The sequence below is a fragment of the Erpetoichthys calabaricus genome, chromosome 8 (genome assembly GCF_900747795.2).
Source record: "Erpetoichthys calabaricus chromosome 8, fErpCal1.3, whole genome shotgun sequence".
Classification (NCBI taxonomy): domain Eukaryota; kingdom Metazoa; phylum Chordata; class Cladistia; order Polypteriformes; family Polypteridae; genus Erpetoichthys; species Erpetoichthys calabaricus.
The window spans coordinates 22,318,060-22,336,380 of record NC_041401.2 but is presented as its reverse complement, the minus strand read 5'-3'; the positions used below and the strand labels follow the sequence as shown (position 1 = coordinate 22,336,380).

General features: G+C 41.8%; 1 protein-coding gene across 1 annotated transcript in view; it reads left to right on the top strand.

Annotated features, from left to right (window-relative positions):
* zgc:172182 (coiled-coil domain-containing protein 89) overlaps positions 1-18,321 on the top strand; it is a 50,384-nt gene that overhangs the window by 29,052 nt on the left and 3,011 nt on the right. Inside the window, exons 5-7 of the mRNA XM_028791568.2 lie at positions 3,959-4,056; positions 5,158-5,294; positions 15,548-15,624. Coding sequence (XP_028647401.2) covers positions 3,959-4,056; positions 5,158-5,294; positions 15,548-15,624 — 312 coding nt within the window. The remainder of the gene's footprint in view (positions 1-3,958; positions 4,057-5,157; positions 5,295-15,547; positions 15,625-18,321) is intronic.

Below are 18,321 nucleotides of genomic sequence, written 5' to 3'. Positions count from 1 at the left end.
AAAAAAAGGGTTAGAATGAAAACCTGCAGCCACCTCAGACTGTCCAGGAGCTCAGTGATGCCCTGGTCCAGATCTGGGAGGAGATCCCCCAGGACACCATCTGTCATCTCTTTAGGAGCATGCAAACGTTGTCAGGCATGCATATAAGCACGTGGGGCCATACAAACTACTGAGTACAATTTGGAGTTGCTGCAATGAAATTTGGCAAAATGGACTCACCTGCCTGCCGCATCATTTTTTCACTTTGATTTTCGGGGTGTCTTTGAATTCAGCCCTCTGTAGGTTGATAATTTTCATTTCCTTCAAATGATGTGCATCCTGTCAATCCTAATACATTACCCAGTCCAGATCGGTAGAGATATCCAGCATGATTTTTTTCCCATTGAGTTTTGATGTGTTTTCAAAGTGTTCCTTTAATTTTTTTGAGCAGTTTATAAAGATATAAATAAATATGATTTGAGGAGGGGTTGCCTGAAACAACAAAGGCAATTCAAGAAAAACAATGTCCCAACACATAAATCTAAAGAAAAGACAAAAAACAGAACCCAGAGGTCAGAAATTCCATAAATCCCAAAGCGCAGAAAAATCACAAGCGAAACTCACCATCGCTTTCAATGAACCGCAAGGGACTGCTTATTTGCTCAGCCTTTAGACCTCTTGATGGTGATAAGCAGGTGGCCCCTCCTCTTGGGGAGTCGCCCACAAAATACATGGAACATAACAGAACAAGCATAGACACAAAGAGAGAGAGGTGGGCAGCAGTGCTGATAGCACGTTGCCACACCCAGCACACCACCTGGATTGGAACCTGAGTGCAGTGGGTAATACCTCAGCACCACACTGGAACAGTGTGAGGTTTTTACACTGGCTGGTGTGCCACTCCTGCCACCACCCCCCTGAGTTTTCCCTGTAAGTTGGGAGGACCTGCTTGCAGGGCAGAATGCGGGTTAACATTATACCCAGGACGGAGCAATTGCAGGTTAAGGGCCCAATGGAACAGAGTCTCTTCTGGCGTTTACGGGATTCGAACTGGCAACCTTCCGATTACTGGTGCAGATCCCTAGCTTCAGAGCCACCACTCTGCCCTATTAATATTACACATAAAAAATATATTACACATAAAAAATAAATCCAACAAAACACTAAGCATGAAACGATAAACAATAGACACTCACAGCACAGTCTAGTTTCACAAATGCAGAGGATAGTGGGGTTGTTATAAAATGAAATACCCAGTGTGCAACCTCCTGAAAGTTGTGTAAAGTTTTATCCTACTGTGATGCTGGTGTATGTGAAGATTTGTAGAAGTTGGGATTGTTCCCATCGCAAAGACGTTTTACAACTGAGACAAGATCACACAAGCAAGAGGGCCCAGGACCAGAACATGAATAAGAGAAAACTATAATCCAATAGGTATAACTGTAATCCAATTGTGCAGTGAAGCCATGAAACAAAGAACACCACCAACTGCCATCACCAAGCAATCCTCGTGGCAACTACTTGAAGCAGCCGATTGACTGCACTACTCACAGGGTTGCTGGGATTTGAAGTCCATTTAAGTAGCAGGGCTACAGCATGGTCACAGAATAATTTCCATCGAATTATCAGTGACAAATCTGTGAATAGGCGGATCCACAAATCTGAAGGTCTGACCTGTAGAGCCGTTTAGGTAGAATGGCTCATCTTGAAGCCTGACTGGTTAGGATCAAGCAGTCTCTTCTTAGATTCAACAGATTCAAGAAGTTTATTGTCGTATGCACAGTAAAAAACCACAGTGGTTCAAACCATGCAATGAAATTCTTACTTTGCCAATCTCTCCTTACATCAAACAATACATTATATAGAAAGTTAACCTAAAAGTAATAATTAGGCAGAAAAATAAAGAAATAAAAGAAATAAAGTACTCTTGCTACAAACAGGGTGACAATCAATGGAACTGATGGAAAGTGGAGGGAGCAGTGATGCATGTATTATTCCTGAGTCTGATGCTTGTCGTTGTCCTTGATTTCACACTCCTGTAGTGTCTCCTTGGTGGCAGAAGTGTGAAGATACTATGTTGTGGGTGTGTACTGTCCTTAATCGATCAGTCTTTGAGGACTTGGACAGCATCTCAGTAATATATAAAAACATTTTACAGTCCCTCCTTTTCAAAGAGGAGTGGAAGGTAGCAATGCATAGAATTCACTCGAGCTCCATATGTGCAAAGCATACAATTATTCAACTTAAAATTATATATTGAGTGCATCTCTCTCGTTTAAAATTGTCCAAAATGTTTCCAGGGCAAGATCCAACCTGCGAACGTTGCAATCAAGTTCCAGCCTCACTGAGCCATATGTTTTGGGTCTGCACCAAATTAACATCATCCATCCATTGTCCAACCCACTATATCCTAATACAGGGTCATGGGGGTCTGCTGGAGCCAATCCCAGCCAGCACAGGGCGCAAGGCAGGAACAAATCCCGGGCAGGGCGCCAGCCCACCGCAAGACACACACACACACACACACACAAACACACCAAGCACACACTAGGGACAATTTTGGATCGCCAATGCACCTAACCTGCATGTCTTTGGACGGTGGGAGGAAACTCACACAGACACGGGGAGAACATGCAAACTCCACGCAGGGAGGACGTGGGAAGTGAACTCAGGTCTCCTGACTGTGAGGCAGCAGCGCCACCATGCCACCCAATTAACATCATTCTGGACCAAAATCTTTAAATGCCTCTCAGACAGCCTTGGTGTCACAATCCCTCCTAATCCGTTAACAGTTGTGTTTGGTGGGCTCACAGAGGGGCTTAAAGTGGAGAAGGACAAACAAACTGTGATTGCCTTTACTACACTATTGGCACGTAGACTTATCTCGCTCAACTGGAAGAATCCCAACTCTCCTCTTTTAAGTCAGTGGGTAACTGATGTTATATACTATTTGATATTGGAAAAAATCAAATTCTCACTTAAGAGGGTCTATGAAGAACTTTTTCAAAACCTGGCAGGATCAAATCAATAACATTTTAGAATAGACTTTTAAAGCACTGAGGAAGTAGATTCTCTCTCCTTTTATTTTTCTTCTCCATTTATCTTTATTCACTTATTAATTAATCTATTTACTTATTTTTACTAGCTTTAAGTTTTACTCTGCTGGCCATGCTCTCTTTCTCAGCGGTGGGGGTTGATTTGTTTTCAATCCTATTTTTGTTAAAATTGATCTATACATATGGAATGTTGTGTGATTACAATAAAATCAATAAAATTAAAAAAATAAAAATGCTGCCGATTGTTGTGGAACCAGGTGAGATCCTCGCTGATGTAAGTTCCAAGGAATTTAAAGGTCTTCACCCTCCCCTCCTCTATCTCACCGATGTATATTGGGGTATGCTGCTCCTTCCTTCTCCTCCTCCTCCTAGGATCAATAATCATCTCTTGGGTCTTGTCTGCATTTAAGGAGAGATTATTTTCATGACACCAGGTCACCAGTCCTGCCACCTCTCTTCTGTAGGTGGCCCCCTAGTGATTAATCCAATAACTGCGGTGGTCATCTGCAGACGTGGTGATGCTGGCTTCTTAGAGTTGGCAGTAGCAGATTTCTTGTAATTTGGGTTGCAATGGCTCATCTCAAATCTGGTTAATCCAAATCAGCCCTGAACAGGAGGTCAAGTCAATTATAGGGTCTACTCATATGCACACACCCCCCAAAAAAGGACCATTAACTTAACACACACACACACACACACACACACAACACACACACATCTTGAGAGTAGATGAAGGAACATGCGCACATACAATTAAAACATGAAAACACCACTCCGAGGACTGCTGGATGCGTGAAGCCACAGAGCTACCCATTGTGTCGCCTTCTCCTACTACACATTTGGAACAGTTTTCCATGTGCTCCCAGCATTTTAACAAAGGTGGTCATGGCTGTCTGACTGTCATCTTTTTGTACATCTTTTAGGAAGAAGTCGAGTGATTTAGAAATTGTGAAGAAGCAATATCTAAGTGAGACTGACTCCCTTAAGAAAGAGTTGAAGGAATCTAAAGAGAGATGCAGAAGTAAGTGCCATTCTGGGGGCAGGCGGGGGAGGGGGGGGGTGTTCATTTCACAAAAACAAAATAGATGCTTATATTGAAATTCTTGAGTACTTGAGTGTTGCACCATGTTAGCCATTATAGTGAGAAGTTAAGCAAAATGACTCCTTTGATTGGCTAACTAGAAAGATTCCAATATGCAGGCTGTCGAGGTGACTCAGGCCCCTTCAGGCAAGATGGTAACTCTTGTGGCCTAGTTACAAATATCACTGTGACAATGACAAACCTGCTGCCTGTTTAAGTCATCCACTGGGGTGCACGAGAGTCAGGCATGCCACCCCAGAAAGCCAAGTGATTTTTTTTTCCTGTAATGCTTGCACTGATGGATTTGGATTGAAATTACAGTGGAAAAACTACAGTGCCCTCCATTATGTTTGGGGCAAAGGCTCGTTTTTCCTTGATTGCCCCCTCTGCTCCCCAGCTTAAAATTACAAACTAACCGAGTCAGATGTGATTAAAGTGCACATTGCAGACTTTCATTTGAAGGTGTTTGTATACATCACAACATGCCATCCCCCCCATATTTCATGGCACTATGATGTTTGGGACACAGCAATGGTAGGTCTATTAAAGCCGTTGTCATATTTAGTTCTTTGCCCCTTGCGTGAAATGACCGCTTGAAGTCTGTGATTCATAGACATCACCGGGTGCCGAAGGTCTTCCCTGGTGATGCTCTGCCAAGCCTCTAATGCGGCCATCTTCAGCCCCTGCTTGTTTCGGGGGGCTTGCCCCCTTAAGTTTTCTCTTCAGCTTATGAAAGGCCTGCTCAGTTAGATTTCAATCGGTTGACTACGTTGGCCATTCAAGAATTTTCCATCTTTTAGCTTTGATAAAATCCCATGTGGCCTCAGCAGTATGTTTGGCTCATTATCTTGTTGTAGGATGAAGTGCCGTCCACCAAGTTTGGAGGCCTTTATTGAACTCGAGCAGATCAGATGTTTCTACACGCCTCAGAATTCATTGTACCACTGCCGTCAGCAGTTCCATCATCAATCAGTGAAGAGAAGTGTGCCAGGACATGAGACAAGAAACTACTATTTCTAATCTTCATTTTCATTTCTTTAGAATTAGATGCAACACTGAAACAAAATGCAGAGAAATCCGCCCAGACGGAGGCAGAGCTGCAGCACAAGTTACAAGTGGCAGTTAAAGAGAAAGAAGAGCTGCTGGAGCTGTCGATGCAGCGGGGCAAACTCATTGAGGTAAAACCAGCCGGACCTCGGGGTTCATGTGACACGGCAATGGCACATTAATGGTCTTGTTTGGGGTGGGTTTGGTTTTTGATGTTAAAAATAAAGTAGTGGGTGGAATGGTGGTTAGTGCCGCTATCTCACAACTCTTAGAAACAGAGTGTCGAGCCCTGTCTATGCATCCCAAGGTCCTCCACATCCCAAATCCCTGCTTGTTAGCTTCATTGGTGTCTCTAAGTCGAAATAGTGTGTATGGATATATAGAGTGCCTTGCGAAAGTACAGTATGCACCCCCCTCGATGTTTGTCCTATTTTTTCGCATTACAGTCCGGAACAAAAATAGCGTTTCATTCGGATTTTTATGTAATGGACTTAATAATATACCGTATATACTCGCGGATAAGTCAGGACTTCATTTTACAGTATAATTTCCGGTATTTTATAATGTCGGTCGTATAAGTCAAATGCGCAAAACTCACGCTATTGGTCCAAGAGATTATGATATGCTAACGCCCACCTGAGACCGTAACCACAAAGCACACGGCCTTTTTTTTTCAATGTGGGTGCAGCAATGCGTTATATCAGCGTGTGGTCCTAACCTCTCTCTGTCTCTCTATTGTGCCTACGTGACCACACCGTAATACACAAACTGTTCCAAAGCAAAGTTTGCTCTGATTTGTGTTTTTTGTATCTCACACCCTCATACACCTTTATCATAAGAGAATCCCTGTCTATGATGGAGCGTTTGATCAAAAGAAAATATGAAGCAGGTTTTAAATTACACATCATTGAAGTAGCGAAAGAAATTGGTAACTGCGCTGCTGCAACAAAATTCGATGCGTTTTGTCTGAGAAACTGATGTGAGATTGGAGGAGGCATTTTTTTTTTACGCATTTTTGAATGGGTGTACAAGTTGGGGTCCGATTTTATGATCGATTTTTCAGTTTTCAAGACCAGACGTATACGTGAGTAAATACAGTAGTCCAAATTGTTGAATTGGAATGAAAAATAAAATAACCTTATATATAGTGTGACATGCAAACCCCTGTCTTGCACCCCAAAACACGAGGCCGAGTCTCGGCTTCATTCAGCTTGAAACAGGAACAGCAGGGTTATTTATTGTAGTGGGATCTACCACTCTACTATACACAGACACACCAGTTAGACAGAGTCGTGGCCAGGTTAGTGGCCAAGTAATCCTGTTCCCTGCATTTATAATGTTCCTTGCATCGCCCATCGACAGCAAGCACTTATACCACGACCACAATCTGTGAGCCACTTTCGTGTTGGGAGCCCGCGATTGCCCCGGCAACTGATAAACTGTGATCGCGCTTCAGGACGCTCTTTGGTGTGTTGTCCCGTTGGGGGGAGTCCCAAAAGAGTTTAGAAATCTTACAATTGCCTGTTGACTTTTTCGGGCTCCGCAAAAAGGTTTCTCTTGACGCAAATAACAACTTCCTATGAAACTTGTGGTTGGCCTGAATGTTCCTTTCTCTGGTCACAGATGCAACCTTCCTTAACAAAATTGTTATACCACTTCAAAATGGACTTGTTAGTAGGCGGATTCACATGAAATTTTCATCTGAAAGCAGGCTGCACAGTCACAACACTTTTTGTTGTATGAAATTCCAACACACACTAGCTGGGTTGCTGTCAGGTGAGCGCCATCTTGAATTTCACAGTCTGCTAGCAGAGTAAGGAGTGTACAGAAGAATCTTTTGGGGAAAAGAAAAAATGTTTTGAGTTAATGTATTTGCTGTCATCTTATTTATAAACATATTCCAATATGTTCTGATTTTGTAACCATTTAAAATCAATGGGGTGTTTTTGTGGTCACCCTGTATACTGTATATATAGGTCTGATCACAATCTGATATTTGGTAATAACACTTGTGGTTGGTCGGCCAGTCAGCAGACATCCACCACTCCCACTCCACTGTGAGAATCAGATCATAGACATGAATTACAGTACCTGCCAAATAATACAAAGAGTACACATCACACGTTTCACCCTAATTGGGGCTCATCAGGTGTGCGCACTTTTTGCTTCCACTTGTGGAGATCATAACTCGGACGTCAGCAAAGCTTTAGACATTGCGCCACGGCGGCTGGTTCGCTTACTTGACAGGGTGTAGATCAGAGTATTACATGCATGGGTCTGATCACAACCTGATATTTGTCTAAGTTGTTTTATCGCTGCAACCCACATTAATAAAAGTATGAGTGTCTGTCTGTGTGTCCATCCGGTTGCATTGTCTCGTCATTCCAAAATATGTCGCATCACAAATTTGTTAGTAATAGCATTCATTAATAATAATAATAATACATTTTATTTATATAGCACCTTTCTTATGCTCAAGGCCCTTCACAGAGTCTTATAAAAAACAGCAGGGTATGTGTAACATTGGATACAAATGTTTTCCTGAATAGAACAATGAAACAGATAACAAAGCATTAAATAGAATAAAGAACAATAAACCAGAGTAAAATACTAAATTCAATACTAAAAGAAAAACCTAACAAATAACCTAATTTGTGACATAACAGACATACAAATTATCCTGAGCACCTGGACAGACAGGTAAACTGAAAGAAAGGGGAGAATGTTAAATTAAGTTAAAAGCCTTCCTAAATAGATGAGTTTTAAGTTGTTTTATAAAAGAATGAATGGAGTCAGCTGATCTCATTAATTTCGGGATGTCATTCTAAAGTCAGGGTGCTATGGAGCTGAAGGCCTTGCTGTCACCCATAGAGCGCAGGTTAGTGTGAGGCACAACAAGATTACCAGAATCAGAGGACCTTAGTAAGCGAACAGGAGCCTAGTGATTTAGAAGGTCACTGATGTAGTCCGGTGAGAGGCCATTTAAAGCTTTGTAGGTTATTAGTAGAATTTTATATTCAATCCTGTAAGACACAGGGAGCCAGTGAAGGCGAAGCAGGATGGGTGTGATGTGCTCACTGCTGCTGGTCCATGTAAGGACTCTTGCTGCAGAGTTTTGAATCAACTGGAGCTGAGATAGAAGATTAGAAGGGGCACCTACCAGCAGCGAGTTACAATAATCAATGGAGGATGTGATAAAAGCATGGACAAGCTTCTCAGCATTAGAAAAGGAGAGGAAGGAGTGAACATGGGATATGTTACAGAGGTGAAAGTAAGAAAGTTTCTTAATGTAGTTTATGTGGGCAGAATAAGAAAGGGAGGAATCAAAAATAACACCAAGATTCCTTGCATCAGAAGAAGGTCTGATGAGATTACCGTCAAGAGTGACTGAAAAGGAGCTCATTTTATTAAGTTGCATTTTAGTCCCAATTTGCAGGAGTTCAGTTTAGTTGCAATTTAATTTTAAAGAGTTCTGCTCCATCCAGGTTTTAAGTTCACTGAGGCAAGTTGTGAGCTGAGAAAACTCTGATGAAGTTGCACTTTTGATATTGAAATAGAGTTGAGTGTCATCTGCATAAAAATGATAACCCAGTCCATAGCTACTAATAATATGGCCAAAGGAAAGCATATAAATACAGAAGAGGAAGATGGCCGAGGACAGAGCCTTGAGGAACTCCTTGTGTGACTGGCGCTGAGCTGGACCTGCTGTTGCCAAGACAAACAAACTCTTGCCTATCCGTCACATAGGACTTGAACCACTGGAGGGCAGTGCAGAGACACCCAGCATGTTCTCCATTCTGGACAGTAGAATGTCATGGCTGAGCCGAGTGTCAAATGCACTGATGGCTAACAGAATTAATATATGCTGGTTTGTCCAGAGTCTGCCTCCATAAGCAAATCATTAGTTACCCGAAGAAGAGCAGTTTCAAAGCTGCACCCTGAAACCAGACTGAAAGGGTTCCATCAAATTATTAGAGGTTAAGTAATTGGTGAGCTGGGAGGCTACAACATGCTCAAGAACTTTTGACAGAAAAGGTAAGTGGGAAACAGGCTGAAAATTGTTAAGATCATCACCATCAAGACCAGACTTTTTTAACATGGGTGTTACAGAAGCGATTTTAAAAGTGGCTGGCAGAAACCCTTTGGTTATTGTCGTAACAGTCGGGATTATGGCATGAAGGCAGGATTTAAGAAGTGTGCTGGGGATGGGGTCCAGTACACAAGTAGTTGGCCTCATCTTACAAAGCAGGTCATTAACAAATGCTGATGTGACTGCTGAAAATTTACAAAAAATATTTTTTACACGCTTTTCTTACTACTCAAGACACTTTTCATAGTGAGTGGGGAGCCCCTTCAACCACCACTAATGTGTAGCATCCACTTGGATATTGCGACAGCAGCCATTTTTTCACCAGTATGCTAACAACAAATGAACTGATACTGTAGGTGGGGAAGGAATGAGTGAGATAGCCAGTTAGAGACAGGGGATGATTAGAAGCCAGAATGACTAGGCCCTGGTGGGCAATTTAGCCTGGACATCGACAAATGCATTTGCATTCCAACAGACGGCACATCACAAACATTAATACTGCTTTTATGAATCCCATACCAAATGGCACAAAGCAGAGACACGGTGCACTACAAGTGTTAACACTGAAGTCTATGTTGATCATTTAGATTTCAACCCAATCTAGACGAGTAGCACAGCTAGTTATCTTGTATATAACTGTCCAGCCTGGAAGTGTGAGGTTACAACATGAAGCTGAAAGAAAGCGACTCTGTCGCCAAAGTGAAACCACCAAGAAAAGACAAACAAGAGAGAAAATCACTTAGCAGTTGATAGACAAGGGGGGCGAGCACATCCGCGAAATGAAACCTCACAGTCTGCATTTCAATTTTTTTCTGACGATTTCAGTAGTTTCTAGGAGCCCGGGCTTACACAGCTAGTATTTTATAACTGTTTGATTTCGACTCAACAGCGACATTGTCCTATTGACTACACCCCTCATTTTTCTACATCATCTCCACCTGCCTGAACAGCCTGTGTGCCAGCACATACACCTTCTTGTACCCATCTGAAGTCCCATCCCCAGACACCTGTTCACCAAGCATTTTCCCATGGCTGGTGTTTTTGAGGGCTCCAAAGACGTTGATATCTGAGGTTCCAAGACTGGGGCTTGCATGGTGGGTGGGGAAGGACAGACCACCCTATCTGAGTGTTTGCTACCTATGTTTGTCATGTAGGAAGAGGATTTGGGTGACGTGTTGTGTGCCTTGTTGATGCTCTGTTTGGAAGATGAGTTCATAGCTTTTCATTAACTTAAAGTTGATTAATGTGGTCTTTAAAGCATTAATCATTTTTGGTAGCCTGGACTTAATGACGTCCTTTGGTTAATTCTAGTTTACCATCTGAGCAAATGGTACAGAAGCATTCAGAAGTTTTCAGACCCTACCCCTTCTGTGCACTTTATTGTGTTGAAGGTGTTATTTTAAATGGATCAATTTGCCATTTTTGCCCATCAGTCTACATTCAGTACCCAACAGTGACAAAACATCAAAAGATGTTCTCAGAAAGGTTTGTAATTTAATTACAAATCAAAAACCTGACATCTCTAATTCATATTGAGACCCTTCTCTGTGACACTCCAACAGGTGCTTTCTGTTTGCTTTAGTTGACCTTGAGATGTGCTTAGAATTTCATTGGAGTCCATTGTTTGATAATTAGATAGATAGATAGGTAGATAGATAGATAGATAGATAGATAGATAGATAGATTGGAGTGAAAGGCACTATATGATAGTTTGATAGATAGATAGATAGTATAGATAGATAGATAGATAGATAGATAGATAGATAGATAGATAGATAGATAGATAGATACTTTATTAATCCCAAGGGGAAATTCACATACTCCAGCAGCAGCATACTGATAAAGAACAATATTAAATTAAAGAGTGATAGCAATGCAGGTATACAGACAGACAATAACTTTGTATAATGTTAACGTTTACCCCCCCGGGTGGAATTGAACAGTCGCATAGTGTGGGGGAAGAACGATCTTCTCAGTCTATCAGTGGAGCAGGATGGTGACAGCAGTCTGTCGCTGAAGCTGCTCCTCTGTCTGGAGATGATCCTGTTTAGTGGATGCAGTGGATTCTCCATGATTGACAGGAATCTGCTCAGCGCCCGTCACTCCACCACAGATGTCAAACTGTCCAGCTCCGTGCCTACAATAGAGCCTGCCTTCCTCACCAGTTTGTCCAGGCGTGTGGCGTCTCTCTTCTTTATGCTGCCTTCCCCAGCACACCACCGCATAGAAGAGGGCGCCCGCCACAACCGTCTGATAGAACATCTGCAGCATCTTATTGCAGATGTTGAAGGATGCCTGCCTTCTAAGGCAGTATAGCCGGCTCTGTCCTTTCTTACACAGAGCATCAGTATTGGCAGTCCAGTCCAATTTATCATCCAGCTGCACTGTCAGGTATTTATAGGTCCGTACCCTCTGCACAATTGGTGGCAAACTGAATTGATTGGACGTCACTGAGAAAGACACACATGAGGTCACACTGCATGTCAGGACACAAACCAAGCCATGAAGTCCAAGGAACTCTCTGTAGACCTCCGTGATCAAATGGTGGTGAGGCAAGGGGCTCAAACCATTTCTAAAAGCTCCAAGTGTTCGCACGAGGTCAGTGGTCTCGATAATTATGAAATGAAAGAAGGTCGGAACCACCAAGATAATAATTTGAGATACTGGACTTTTGATTTTCATGAGCTGTCTGCCATCATCATCAACATTAAAACAAAAAATCGGGAGTGGTCTTCACTAGACTTTCTCGTATACTCGGATATGGGGTGGAAATGTGAGGAGTAAACCATAACAGAAGGATTATTTTTTTTACCAGTAAATGTGCACTGCATTATAATGTGCAGTGAATCCACTTGACTTGAGTATTCCTAGTTTTCATCCTCTTTCTCTGTATGTTTACCATTCATTTGCTCAGAGGTTGATGCACTTGCTGCTTCCTGAGCAGCTCTTCTGTTCTCCTCCGTAGCGCCCCACTTCTTCTTTTCTTCCATCGGCATCGTTTCGCGTTAAAACTAATTAAGTCAGTTTTTGTGTTGCAATTACCGAGTACGTTTTCTTTAATTTTTCACTTAGATTGACACTTAAATCATTCTTGAGGGGGCGGCACAGTGGCGCAGTGGTAGCGCTGCTGCCTCGCAGTTAGGAGACCCGGGTTCGCTTTCCAGGTCCTCCCTGCGTGGAGTTTGCATGTTCTCCCCGTGTCTGCGTGGGTTTCCTCCGGGCGCTCCGGTTTCCTCCCACCGTCCAAAGACATGCAGGTTAGGTGGATTGGCAATTCTAAATTGGCCTTAGTGTGTGCTTGGTGTGTGGGTGTGTTTGTGTGTGTCCTGCGGTGGGTTGGCACCCTGCCCAGGATTGTTCCCTGCCTTGTGCCCTGTGTTGGCTGGGATTGGCTCCAGCAGACCCCCGTGACCCTGTGTTCGGATTCAGCGGGTTAGAAAATGGATGGATGGATGGATGGATGGATGGATCATTCTTGAGGCAGATTGAACACTTAAGATATGAAGACGTAGGGGAAGTGACTGTGAAGGTGGTAAGGATGAGAATGGCGCCCATATGCACGCACCATGCGGCCACACTGCTGCCTCGAGTTGATTCTACAGTAAAATAAAATAAAAATAAAAAGAGGAATAACCTTGGAGGTCAATCATCACGCCAAAAGCAGATAGTAGACATCACGTAGTATATGGTCAATAGGTCAAACAGTTTGCGAGCTAAAGGTGATGTAACATCCTGCACAGACAGTCACGGTAGCGTATTATAGAAGAAGACATTATGTACATTAAAGAACCATCAACAACAAATCAAAGTAATAATATATTGAACAATTATTATAAAAATAAAGTTGAATAAATCCGACTCTACAGCTGCATGACTAAAAGGTGAAGTACTACTTCCGGTTAGCGGAAATTGCTCAAAAGTTGATAGAAATCTACGTTTTGTACCTAATGCTTGTATGAAAACTTTGGTTGACTTAAGTGAAAGCCTACTCAAGTTATTGTGTTTACACACACACACACACGCATACACAATTCCAAAAATTGTATTTTCGGACTCAGGGAGGTCTAAAATGTTGAGATTCATCAAAATCTTGACATCAAATTTTTGGATGATTACAATACTTTCCCTATACTTTTTATAAGGGAAAGTAAAAAAAGGCTTGAAATATTTCAATTTATGTGTAATGAATATAGCATATTTGAAGGTTTTCTGACCTTTTTCATATTTTAATTTTTTGAATGTTTGGTTTACTAAAAAGCTGCAGTCTCTAACAAACATTTTCACAGGCAGCATGGACCTCTTGTTGGATGCACCATTACATTAAAGCTTTTTCCCTTTGTAACCGGTTACACTTATTTGTAACACATAATGAATTTGGCTAACTAAAAAAATTACAATATGCGAGGCTTTGAGACCGCACATCTTGCCTGAAGAAGGGGTCTGAGTTGCCTTGAAAGCCTGCATATTTGTTATTTTTTCAGTTATAGCCAATAAAAGGTGTCATTTTGCTTGACTTCTTATTGCATCCATACTGGCTAACACGGTACAACACCCTAGTACAGGGGTGGGCAAATTCATTCCTGGAGGGCCGCAGTGGCTGCAGGTTTTTGTTCCAACCCAATTGCTTAATAAGAAGCCCTTATTGCTTGAGAAACACTTCTGCTTCATTTTAGTTGTCTCCCTCGTTAAGATTATGAACCTTTATTGCTTATTTAAGTCTTAAACAGCTGCATTCTTGGTTTTTAATTGCTCCTTATTAGCAATGAGATGCAAATGACAAAAGAAACCAGCAGTTATCCATTTTGCTTGTTACCCTTTACACCTGTGTGTATTTATCGTGCACTATTTGGTTTAATTAAATACTTGGAAGGAAAGAGAAGAGAAAAAAGTGAAGGATTGAGAATTACCCATCCGTTTTACACTTCAAAGTGTTTGGATGATATCCTTAGAATGGAAAAAAAAAATCTAGGATATGAGAATGACTTGACATAGCAGAGTTAAAGCACTAACAAGCCGTGAAATTAAATTATTGGCAAGGATTGTTTTCTAATTAAGCAACTGGGTTGGAACAAAAACCCGCAGCCACTGCGGCCCACTAGGAATGAATTTGCCCACCCCTGCCCTAGTACTAATGTCGTAAGTAAAAAAATAAATAAATAAAGACAAACTCAACTCACGCCTTAAAAAAAAAAATACAAATCATTTACACTGCTGTAAGTAAAGAAAGCAAAGAAAAGCCCAACTCGCCCCAAAAGGAAACAATTTATATTCCAGATAAGAAAAATCAACTCATTATTCTCAAGTTTGCAAATTTACTCCTGGACGCACCACCGTTCCACAAAAGAATCAACAATTGCAATCATTTTGTAGAATTTATATTCTAAGTTACACTCTGGCTTTCACAAGGTCTTGAAATAATATCATGTCACACTGCCTATTTGATTTGATGAAAGAAAGAAAGAAAGAAAAAGAAAGAGAGAGTTTTGAATGGAACGTTATTAGTCAGTAATCAACAAATCATTTATAATGCCGCAAGTGCCATGTTAGCCATTACGGATGTAATGAGAAGTCAAGCAAAATGACACCTTTAATTAGCTAACTAAAGAGATTACAATATGCAAGCCTTTCAAGGCAACTCAGGCCCCTTCTTCATGGCAAGAATAAACACATATAGCATGTTCTCCGCGCACACAACACTCACTTATGTGTTTTACGAGGGTCTTTTCAGGAGATCTTTCAGCCATACCAGGTTTATCCCTCATGCAGAGGGGCTTTCTAATGCCAGGATTGGGTTAACAAGCACACTGGTACTCTTTGTTGTTTAAATCCCCACCCCTATTCTGAGCTCCGCCTTCATGAGGCACTGGATTGGTTTAGAAATGTGACACTCAGAGAACCGTCTAATTGTTCCCGCCCACTTTTGAAACATCCAGTCCAGCTGGATGTTACAAACATGTGAGACTAGGACTGGTCAAGAGTAGGACATTTCAGATTAACCAAATATTTTCTGTTAATTATGACTAAAGTAGAGAAGTTATTGGAAACATTTTTGGGCAAGACTTGTACATTGCCATTGATTGGCATCCCATCTTGTGCTGGTTGCTGCCTCCAGGATCCCACCATTAACATCCTTCATTCTTCTGGGTCGACTGTACTAAAGAAGTGGGGGTTAGGGGTGTGCTGTGTGAAGCCATGGGTCTGCATATTCAGAAAAAAGTGAATTTGGAAAACAGACGGGGAAAGAAGAGGGTAAGACCATAAAGAATGTGTGTTACAACTCTCACTTTATTTTAGGAGAAACAGAACGAGATTGAGCAGCTAGGAAATGATATTGACGAAATCGACGCCGCCCGAAAAAAGGCAGAAAAAAGGTGACGTATTTTTTTTGGGTTGATGTGTGACAGATGTGAGAATGATGGACGCACAAAAAATGGCTGTGTATCCGTTCAGTTGACCACCCAAGGTCCAAACCTCTGGTGTAATTGGTGTGTACAGAAAGCTTGATTGACTTTATTTTCACCTACAGCACACCATACAAACATCCTTTTTAACTCCACTGAATATGACCAGGGAGGAATCCGGGGTGGGGACAGCAAAGCGGTTTGTGTAAATTGGTGGGGTCTATCATGAAATGAATGAGGCTGATTGAAAATATCCAAGCATATTGATAGTGGAGGAGAGTGTGATGCGATGGGCAACGTTCTACTGAGAAACCCTTGCATAACGTGAACAGTAATTTGATGTGTACCACCTACCTAAATGTAATTGCTAACCAAGTACAACCCTTCATGGCAACAATACTCCTTGATAGAAGTGGTATCCTTCAGCACACAGGTGTCGAACTCCAGGCCTGGAGGGCCGCAGTGGCTGCAGGTTTTCATTCTAACCCTTTTCCTAATCAGTGACTTGTTTTCACTGCTAATTAACTCCTTTTCATAGCCCTGTTTTTAAGTATTCTGTCCTCTGAATTGATTCGTTTCTTCATTAAATGGCAGCCAAACCGAAATGAGATGTGAAACGAGCCAACAGATGACCAGCCAAACTGGAACATCAAACTCCAACCAGTTTCTTAATGAGAAGCCAATTCTTGCTGTTAATTAAACCAGTTACTTAATTCCATAGCTTGCTGCTGCTCTCATTCTGCTACAGCAGACATTTCCCAAAATGTTGATTTTCTGTTTTCTGATTATTGACCTGAGAGATCAACCTTACCGAGACCCTCACCTTTCTTTATGTTCAGATAATGTGGTTAGCTGGTCACATGGCAGCTCATTTTGTGTCTCATTATTGTTTGGCTGCTAATTAAAGAAATAGAACTAAGGGGTCTGAGTCGAGTTAATTAAATCTAAGGCAAAAGAAGTTAATTAGCAGCAAAAACAGGTCACTAATTAAGAAGGTGGCTAGAATGAAAACCTGCTTCAGCAGGATAATGCACCCCACCCAAATCATTTGTGAAAGGTCTGAGGCACACAATGAAGCCCTGGACTCTGGCTTTCCCAGGCCTCAATCCTAGCAAGCATCTGGAGGAATGGGCAGACGTGATCATGGCAGCTCCACCTCACAGCTTAAAAGGGTTAGGGGATCTGTGGCTAACATCCCGGGGCCAGATACCATAAGACACTTTCAGAGGAGGAGCAGCAGCACAGTAAGCAGGGTGCTCATCAGTGTGATTATGCATACCCTCAACTATTGCATTGAAAATGAGGATATTTTTTTTTTTTTTTGGATCCTACATAAGTGAGAAGACCCTGTGATGGTCTGGGCTCCTGTCTAGGGCTGGTTTCTGCCTTTCACTTTGTGTGACCCAGCTGGGATCCGTCCAACTGGCATGTACAAACGTGACTCAGATTAGGTGTGTTTGAGAATGTCATGGCTTATGATCTTTTTACTGGAGTTTGCTCACTTAATTGTATCCTACAGTCATATGAAAAACAAAGTGAAGTACACCCTCTCACAAGGATTTACATATCAGGACATAAAAATCAATTGGTCCTTAGTAGGTCTTAAAACAAGGTAAATGCAACCACAAATGAACAACGCATGACACCATGTCTCTCTCTTTAACAAAAGCTAAGCCGAAATGTAGAAGCAGCGTGTGAAAAATTAAGTCCACTTTTACTGCTTCCATAGCAAGAATTGCAGTCATTTTGTAGAATTTATTTCACAAGGCCTTGAAATAATCTTATCGTGTCACACTGAAAGAAAGAAAGTTTTGAATTGAATGTTATTAGTCAATTTTACAATGGCGCAAGTGCTGTGTTAGCCATTATGAACATAGTGAATGACACCGTTTAGTGGCTAACTAAAAAGATTACAATATGCAAGCTTTCAAGGCAACTCAGGCCCCTTCTTCATGCAAGTTCCCTGTGTTTCTGTAGACACCAGGACAGATACAGCATTGGAAAACCTTTAAGTGGATCAACTAAAACATAAAAAATTAATAGACCTCTCCAGGTTAAGATTCATTTAGCAAGAGAGGAGAATCATGTATAGGCAAGATCTGTTGATAACTGTCCAACAAAGTCTTCTGAACTTTCTGATGAGTTTTTTAAAACAATGTGGATCTGTAGCCAGGTTGTCTGGGACAGTCTGAGAGATGCATCTTGACTATACACTGTTCTCCCGCTTTTGCTAAATGAATCTTGGCCGAGAGGTCTATTAGAAGTAAAAAATTAAGATGTCCCACCGAAAGGTTTTCCAATGCTGTGTCTGTACTGGTGTCTATATAAGCACAGAACACTCCAGTTTCTTGCCGGACGAAGGGGTCCGAGTTGCCTCGAAAGCTTGCACGCTGTAGTCGTTCTAGCATGTAAAAGGTGTCATCTTGCTGAACTTCTCACTATATCCATAATGGCTAACACAGTGCAATACCCTAGTACTGCTTCCACAGCAATTAAGAGGGTAAATGGCAGTCAGGTACTGCTCACCAAATGCACTTGATTCATTGATCAACAGCAAGCGTGACCAGCTCTACAAAAGGCAGAAGGTTTGGCAGTTTGCTGGTCTGGAGTGCGTTAACACAATGCCAAGGACAAAAGACATCTTGCGGAGATAAAATGAGAAAATCC